The sequence below is a fragment of the Montipora capricornis genome, chromosome 2 (assembly GCF_036669925.1).
Source record: "Montipora capricornis isolate CH-2021 chromosome 2, ASM3666992v2, whole genome shotgun sequence".
In the NCBI taxonomy this organism is placed as follows: Eukaryota; Metazoa; Cnidaria; class Anthozoa; order Scleractinia; family Acroporidae; genus Montipora; species Montipora capricornis.
In genome coordinates, this window is record NC_090884.1 from 54884579 (window position 1) to 54893333 (window position 8755).

The 8755-nt window shown below is 42.1% G+C and overlaps 2 protein-coding genes and 1 pseudogene across 2 annotated transcripts in view; 1 reads left to right on the plus strand and 2 right to left on the minus strand.

Annotated features, from left to right (window-relative positions):
- Window positions 1–3762, minus strand: part of LOC138027299 (neuroligin-4, X-linked-like) — a 4464-nt gene extending 702 nt beyond the window's left edge. Inside the window, exons 1-2 of the mRNA XM_068874877.1 lie at window positions 2477–3762; window positions 1–1108 (exon numbers count right to left, since the gene is read on the minus strand). The exon at window positions 1–1108 is cut by the window's left edge and continues 702 nt beyond it. Of these exons, the coding sequence (XP_068730978.1) occupies window positions 490–1108; window positions 2477–3615 (1758 nt within the window). The 5' untranslated portion in view covers window positions 3616–3762 and the 3' untranslated portion in view covers window positions 1–489. The remainder of the gene's footprint in view (window positions 1109–2476) is intronic.
- A 326-nt stretch (window positions 3763–4088) lies between these two features.
- Window positions 4089–5279, plus strand: LOC138037512 (uncharacterized). The gene has a single exon (XM_068883430.1). The coding sequence runs from the start codon at window positions 4089–4091 to the stop codon at window positions 5277–5279; it is 1191 nt and encodes a 396-aa protein (XP_068739531.1).
- A 1245-nt stretch (window positions 5280–6524) lies between these two features.
- LOC138037513 (neuroligin-4, X-linked-like) lies at window positions 6525–8014 on the minus strand (annotated as a pseudogene).
- Between the last annotated feature and the right edge of the window lie 741 nt (window positions 8015–8755).

The window sequence follows — 8755 nt, forward strand, 5'->3', positions numbered from 1 at the left end:
ATCTCTTGTCTTTTCAGACATTTAAGTATAGGAAATCGTATGAGCGCAAGTGCATTTCGGGATTTACGCGATATTATTATTATTATTATTATTATTATTATTATTATTATTATTATTATTATAATTATTATCATTATTATTATTATTTTCAACCTTTAGAAGCCGAGCTATCATGTACTCAGCCAAAGGGCGCTTTCCATTCGACCAGAAGCTTTCGTTAAAAAAAAAATAGATAATATCATGTGGCAAATGGAACGTTCGTAACCGCACGAGGGAATGCAAGACCTTAATTGGTTCAAAATTATGGATTGTGCAAGGAAAACAATTCGCTATTTTCCCCATCCCAAAATAAAATACGTTTTGACACGGGGAAAAAATGGGAAATATTGCCTCTATCTCACAGACTGTATACTACGGTGGATAAACTTCATGATGTGGCAGAGAAGCCCTGGGAAAAGCACTACTTTGAAAAAGATTCTGCAAGTCTGCTCACATTAGAACTATAGCTAAAGCAAAGCTGATGATCACACCACTGATGGTAACACCACTGCTGGCACCGCTGATCACTTCTTTGTCGCTTTCAATCCTAACTTGAGTTAATTTCGTATAGTAATCATTCCAGAATGCCATTCGGCGAGGATTAAACGACTCTGCCATCTTGGGATTTGTGTCAACTTTCAGGTAAGCTCTGTGAGATGAGTTGTATCTCTCCCAGGGAATATTGCGGAGCATAGGGTTGCCGGATCTAGCGAAATTCACATGAATGGCCATTATCAGTAAACTAACGTTCCGGTCAGCTTCGCTGCTGATGGAAGAAAACATCGGGAGCAACGGAATCCCAAAATCAAAGGGCACGTTTTCTGCATGAGGCACACCCATCCAAGGCTCCGTACGAATAGCGCTGACCTTTGCCTGATGGGCAAACTCGTACATGTACACGGGTGCGAACTGGCTGTGAATATCAGCGACTTCATGACTGGGTGCAAAGAACAGGTAATCACCAATCATATCTACAAGCTGACTTCTAAGTGCGAATTTGTCATTGTTGTCCGGCCATGGGGTGTACATGAATTCCAAAGCATTTCCTAGTAAGTGAGCAGTACCCTTCCTATTAAAAAAAAAGAATAAAGAAAATTAAGAAAGGTCTTATTTACCACGGCTACCACAAGAAAGAGATATATTTTGGGACAATGACTCAGACTACTGCGCGGGACTGACGTCGCAGGATCAAAACTCCGCTTCGACACTCGGGGTCTTTGAATAATTGAACAGAAAGTGCTGCCTTTGTAATGAATGACATCTGAAAACGGTTAGACTCTCTGGGGTTCTCCGGGATAAGGACGATAAATCGTAGTCCCCGTCTCATAAAAAAAATTAGCCTTTAATGTTCATAATCCTGTTGGACGCAAAAGAACCGACACCCGCACTATTCGCAAAGAGTAGATGGAGTTCCCGGTGTTGTGATCTATCCTCTGGGGTATGTCGTGGCTGGAAGTCGTAAATGCTCGGAGATATTAGCTACACCAAGCTGCCGTAAAATGCGAGGGTAAAGTGGAGAAAGATGCGATAATGTTGAATCGCCATAAATACGTGTTCCTTTTCATCACCATCCATCATAATGATCATATTGTCGTGGGTTTTAGTTTTTTTCGATGAATTTTTTAAAGTTGCCTTTCCAAAGAATTGAGGTCATTTCGCCCGATAGCTAATTCACCCGAACTGATAAGGCGGGCGGTGGTCGCCCGAACCATTCTTTAAGATGATTTTATAGGAAGCAATTGATATACCGTATTTACTAGAATACGCGTCGCCCCCGAACAAGCGCCGCCCGACAGTCGCGCCGCCCTCGAATAATAGCCGCATTTGGGACAAAAAAGCAAATAAGTGCCGCCTCCAATAAGTAACTCTCACTCCGATGTTCTTCAGTTCAAAGTGATTGTAATTCACTGCTCGTCCATTAAGCAAAATGCCGTTAAGAGTCAAACACACAATAAACCGTCAGTAATTAAGCGGCCTCAGCTTCTCGATGATTGGTGCAAGAATTGTAATCACGAACTTAGAGCAAAGGTCGCCGATTATCCCTCACTCTCTGTATATGTATATGGATAGACTTCAAATTTTGCTAGCTCTTAGTTTTGTCAGGGACTGGTCATTATTTATCGGGAGGGGGAGATGGTGCAAATAGGAGGGGGGGGGGGGCAACATATGCATGGCTTAAAGGTGGGGGGCATTAAAAATTGTGCAAGCGTTTTGTCAGCAAAGATGTTAAAAGCTGCATCTACTCAAGGTCTGGGCAAAGAGCAACTAGAATCCAAATTTAAGGTAGCTTTATAGAATATCTATCAGTTGGAAATGGTGACTTGATAAATGCTTACTTTTTGTTTCATGCATGTCGGAGGACAAGGGGGGATTGAGGGGGGGGGGGGGGTCAGCAAAAATCAAGCATGCCATATTTTACATTGCAACATTTTCTTACCTGTTAGTTTCAGAGTCCGCGAAGCTTGTCAGAAATGATTTGAACAAAGCAGGGCTCACTCCGTTGCTTACGCTCTGCATGAGATGAAATGAATCGTTGACAAAAGAAGCGAGAAGTTGTGAACCCTCATGGCTAGTAAAACAGATCATAAGCGGGACTTTTGTGAGTTTTCCTTGTTGTCTCAAATTCGTTGGTGTATCATGAAGAAAATTGCTATCCACGACAGGTGCAAAGTGAATTTTACGAGTAAATCTTTGAGGGATTAACTCTGCGGCACTCTGAACCTCCGTGGCTGTTTTCCCACGTATGCAATCCACCATAACGTTGTGATTGCTGCTTGGACAGCTTAGCTTATCAGAAAGTTCTTTAGTGAAGCGCAAGCCAAAAGAACTTGGCTGAGTCGCGAAGGGGCTCAAATCCACCCCGCTCTCTGCAATTGCTTGGTGAAAAAGATCTTTAGACAAAGGAGATAACAGGTGAAGGCCAACACTAGATCCACCAGCGCTCTGCCCAAATATTGTCACTTTGTTTGGATTTCCGCCAAAATTGGCAATGTTCTCCTTGACCCACTTAAGTGCTTCCACCTGATCCAGCATTCCGAAATTTCCAGGAGCAGCGGAATCTCCTGTTGTCAGGAATCCAAACGGACCGAGGCGATATTGAATTATCACGACTACTACTCCCTGAAGGGCGAGAATGTCGCTCTGAGAGGTAATGGCCGATCCAACCTGATATGCCCCACCATGAATATAAACCATCACCGGTAAACTCGAGCTGACGTTCGGGGAATAGACATCAAGATACAGACAATCTTCACTGTAAGACAAATTCGAGGCGAACATTCTCATGAAACGATCGAAAAGCTTGCTTTGCATGCATACATTTCCATGCTTCTTGGCCTCGCGAACATTACGTTTCCAAGCTGGAAGAGGTTGTGGCGCTTTAAACCTTAACTCGCCAGTCGGCGGTGTAGCAAAAGGAACGCCTAAAAATTTGCTGACATCTTTGAACGGACCTGAGACATTCGGATACGAAGCTTTGAAGCCTTCGATATCTCCGTACTTTGTTGAGACTGTCACTGAGCAAGCCAAAGGCAAAAATGTCAAGAATAAGAACTTCTCCAGTTGAGACTTCGACATCAGTGCTTCTATTCGAAACGTGCACCTTCAAAGCTTGTTTCACTTTGATGCGATATTAGGGTAACTGCGCTAAATAAAACTGGTTCAAGCACCCTTGAGAAGCACAAAGTCAGCAATATTAGAACGACATTCTGCGATCAAGTCATGGAAATGTGAACTATATCGCTGACGTAAAAATATTGAAGATTCGTTACCAGGATTCATGGTAAGAAATAAGTATAAGCGTTCTCTGGTAAAAAGTTTTAAAAAACACTATGAGCTTTCGACAGACTGAACTGCTGTCTTCAACGGATAAAAACGAGTAAAGAACAAAGACAAAAGAAATTTAAATATAACGAAAATATTGGCATAAATTAAACGATAAAAGCAAGTGGTGGAAAAAATGTTAAAAATGCTAAGAAAATTAGTGTTTCTTTAAGAGAATGTGATATTGTCTTGGGAGCGGGCACGAATTATTGTCCGCCCCAACATTAATGGATGATGCTGCCCTCTCGTCCTTAATACAGTTCTTCCAAAAAAGAGCTTATTCTGTACGGAACATCAAAGCAAGACACGATAAGAAGCTAAATAACTTGAAGACCTCCCACAACCACCCAAGTGATGTGGTGGATAAAAACAATTGGGTTGTTAACCTTTTCAAGAAACCACTCCTTCCTTCCGAGCGTTCGCTCTTGGAAAAAGGCCCGAAGTTGCCCCGACGCCGTCCAAAATTCCTTTTTAGGACTTTGTCGCCGAAATTGAAGCCTCTGATCTCATATTTACCGGATGAATCTAAAGATCAAATACGAACCTCTGCGGCAGCGATTCTCCTAAGGGCTTCTTTACCTAATCACAACATCTCTAAAGAAGAAAGCAAAGCTTTACATGAGTTAAAGAAAGACCGCTCCAGAGTCATCATGAAAGCTGACAAAGGAAATTGCCTCGTTGTGTTTGATAGAGAAGAATACAACAGCAAAATGGAGTCTCTCCTTGCGGACCGAAGTACCTATGAAGTTGTCACAAGATCTCCGTTCGGTCGAATCGAGCTTGATTTGAACACGACACTCCTGAACTTAAAGAGACAACAAAAGATTGATGACTATACATATTTTAAACTAAGATCTACCGACGGCATTCCACCAGCGATCCGCGGTTCTATCAAACACCACAAAGACGGCTACCCTCTCAGACCTATCGTGACTTGCATTGGCTCTGCACTTTACAACATTTCTAAATTCCTCACTGACATCCTTGCACCGATCCAAAATCGTAATGGGTTCTCAGTTGCTAATTCACAGGAGTTCTCTAACGAAATAGCCGACGTTAACATCCAAGATGACGAAACCATGGTTTCCTTTGATGTGGCGTCTCTATTCACCGCCATCCCTGTCGACAAAGCTTGCGTTTATATCAGGAAGAAATTAGAGGATGATTCGTCTCTTCATTCCAGAACCAACCTAGACATCGAGGACATAATATCCTTATTGAATTTTGTGCTGTCCAATAACTTCTTTGTTTATAATGACACCATCTACAAACAAATCCACGGTTGTGCTATGGGTAGCCGTCAGCCCTGTAGTAGCCAACCTATGCATGGAAGAAATCGAAAAAACAGCAATCAACGCGACTACTGTCTCTCCGAAATTTTGGAAGCGGTATGTAGACGACAGTTTCTGCATTATTAAGAGGGACGCTGTTGCCTCCTTCCACCGTGACGATTCATTGAACTCAATCGATCAGCATATTTCTCTCGCCATCGAACACGAGTCCAACGGCCAACTACCCTTTCTTGACATCCTCATTTCGCGCGGTAACGGAAAACGTTTGGTCGACATCTACCGCAAACCCACACATACGGATAGATATCTTGACTTCCATTCACACCATGACAGAAAACATAAAATCAGCACCGCTGAGACACTCCTGCATAGAGCTTTGAATCTCCCCAACACACAAGTTGGAAAGACCCGTGAAACTGCTCGTGTTTTCGCCGCTTTACACTCCAACGGCTATCCCAAAAAAATCACTGCTGATGTTATAAGAAAGAAAACGAGGCCTCCAACACCTACACCTACTCCAGGAGAGTTGGTCGGTATGTTCTTTAAGTGAGTTGAGCCAACAAACCGACGCAACTTTCAACTTTATTTACTATTTGACAAAAGAAAAATACAGAATGGTCGCTTCCCGCAAATAGCATTGGCTAGTCGAGGCGAGAAGCGACATTACAGCCTGTCAAATTTGGACAAAGTATGAAGAAAATAATTGAAAAGTAGCCCTTAAAGTATTAACATAACAAGTGGAAAAGTAATAGAGGTATAATACATCGCTTGAAAAATACATGAGATGACATTACAAAGTAAGTGCAAAAAAGGGAATAAAATAGTAATAATAAATAAATAAGTAAATAACCGCCATCATTGCAACTTTAACAAATCAAAATAACCGCAGAGTTAACCGTCATTGTGGAAATATGTTGATATAAGTTTCTGAACTATGGAAAGCGATTCAATGTCAATATCCTCAGAAGCCAGAAAATACAAAAGCATATTGTGGATTTCTGTTTTAAACTCTTACGAGGGAGCTCACGTGTGGTATTATTCAGAGAATTCCATAGATTTGGCCCTAATCTAGAAATAGAATTTCGTTTGTTCTGGATGGGTTAACGTAGTAATTACCAGCTGAGGAGAACCTTGCATGTGTTATACGAATGAACTTGATTTGAGGAGCGGAAGAGATTTTTAAGGTTTAAAGGTGCAGAGTCATGGGCAACATCATGCATAAATATCAGAGCCGTCTCAAAGTAAAGCAGATTGATTGGCAAGATATTGGAAGAAATAAACAAGGGAAGAATATGATCCCTATTAGGAAAGAAATGCATCAAGCGAAGGGCACGCTTCTGCAAGATTAAGATTTTACGCAAGTTTGACTTCGCCGCCTGTCCCCAGGCGATTATGCCGTATGTCAAATACGGGGCAACCAGGGATCGATAAATAGTTAGTTAAGTACTCGGCGGGATAAAATGTCTCAATCTCGCAATACTCATTCCAAGAACGCTACCTTTGTTGGCTGGAAGTTGATGGCCATTTCCGGCGTCGAGTAAATACGAAAATAAGCCCTGTGGGTGGAATTAAATCCTTCCCATTTTACACCGCGTACCGGTTGCGGCGTGGGATTTCCATATTTGGCAAAGTTTGTAAACAGCGTGATAACCATGTCGCTTACGTTTCGGTCGACCTCGTCGTACTTTTGCAGGTCTGTCAAATTCATCAACGGAAAACCAAATTGATATGGAGTGTCATCTTTATGAGCGATCCCTTTCCACGAGGGGCTTGGATTAAGGTCTGAACGATGGGCAAACTCGTACATATACACTGAGGCGCCTTTTCGCTGTGCAGGACCAGATCTGCGTGAGTTGGGGCTACCATAGTATAGTCCCTGACTTCATCGGATATCCGTTCTTTGATTTTGACGGGATCCAGTTTATCCGGCCATGGTGTATATAGCAAAGTTATGGCGTCAAGAAGTGGCTTTGGAAGACTACCACTGTCATCTAATTTTTGTCCGTATTTGCTGCCAATGCTATAAAATATTTTCTCTGTGTACTCTCGGAAATTTTCGGGGGTCACGTTGCTGACAAGACTAGGAAAGAAATACGACCTTTCACGGCTCGTGAAACCGGCCAGGTAAGGGAGACTGTGGAACTTTCCCTCATTTCTCAGACTTCTGGGTGTGTCATGCAGAAAGTTACCATCGACTATGGGTCTCCACACGTTAACGTCATTTACTGGAAACCTACGTGCATCGACATAACGTAGACAATCGATCATTTGACTTTTGGAGCCGGTCAACGAAAAGCCAACCGTTTTGGCGACCTTTAGGCTCTGCTTCACCAGGTCTGCTGATGATCCGATGGCAAACGGCGAGAGATCGACTCCACTGATGGAAATGGCGCGGTGAAACAATCCATAAGATCGTACAGACAATAACAAGAGGCCAACGCTGGATCCACCAGCGCTTTCACCAGATATTGTGACCTCAGACGCGTTGCCTCCAAAGTCAACGATGTTCTCTTGAACCCATTTCAGAGCCTCGATCTGATCCAGCTTCCCATAATTCCCAGGGGCTACTGAGTCTCCGGTCGTAATAAAACCAAACTGACCTACGCGATACTGTATATAGTAACTAACACAACACTCCATTGGGGAATCAAATCCCCGGGGCTTACCGCAGGAGTTCCGGCTTCGTAACCTCCGCCTTGAATGTACAGCATAACAGGAAAAAGCTCCTCGGATCCCTCGCTCAAAAACCTCTCAATTAAGGCCCAATTAGAACTAAGTATAACCTCGAGGCTGCACAGATCCTCAACACAAGTTATTTTATCTCGTCTACAATTTATATCAAGAAGTTGAATGACGTTTAAGTGTTAATTAATTAGGATCACAGAATCTGAAGGACGCCCGGTTTATTTTTTTTAGGGAACACGGAATTAATGGAGTTGAAAAACCTAATTTAATTAGGACTGTTGACAAGACAGCAACAACGAGGGAGGTTGACACCGTAATTTCAGACTTCATTAAGTCTTTGTTTGGGATTTAACTTCAAAATTTTAGTGTCGTCAAGAGTTCATCATGGGTGATGGACTGGTGTAGCCCTTCATAATAATCTCTTGGGCGTCTTGGACCAACTCTCCTACAACTGCGCATCCATAAGTCTTGTTTTTATCACAAAGCGCACAAAACTACCTCTTCAAACAGGCACTGTCGCGATAATATTACTGTTTATGGTCGAAACTAAGTTAAACACATAACTTAGTATTGTAGTTCACACATCTGATATATATACATGTACTCCTGCATTTTGTAAGACTTGAAGAAGATATCAAATACTTTAGGGCAAAATTACCTGTTCACGTTCATGGCGATTCACAGTTCATAAACACCATGACCAGATAAGAAACAAAAATTGATTATTATGTTTCAAATATCAATCCTTTTTAATCCTTTCCATCATCAGCTGTAGGTAACAAAATAGTTTGAATTTTACTGGTTTGATTCTCGGTAACGAAAGTATAGCGTCATTTTTTAAATAGGGACCTTAAGATCTACGACGGCGACGTCAACGAAAACGTCACCTCAAAATAAAACTTTGCTCTATTATAAGT

Excerpts from the sequence above, each read along its gene's own strand:
- LOC138037512 (XM_068883430.1), top strand. The coding sequence starts at position 4,089 with ATGGATGATGCTGCCCTCTCGTCCTTAATACAGTTCTTCCAAAAAAGA.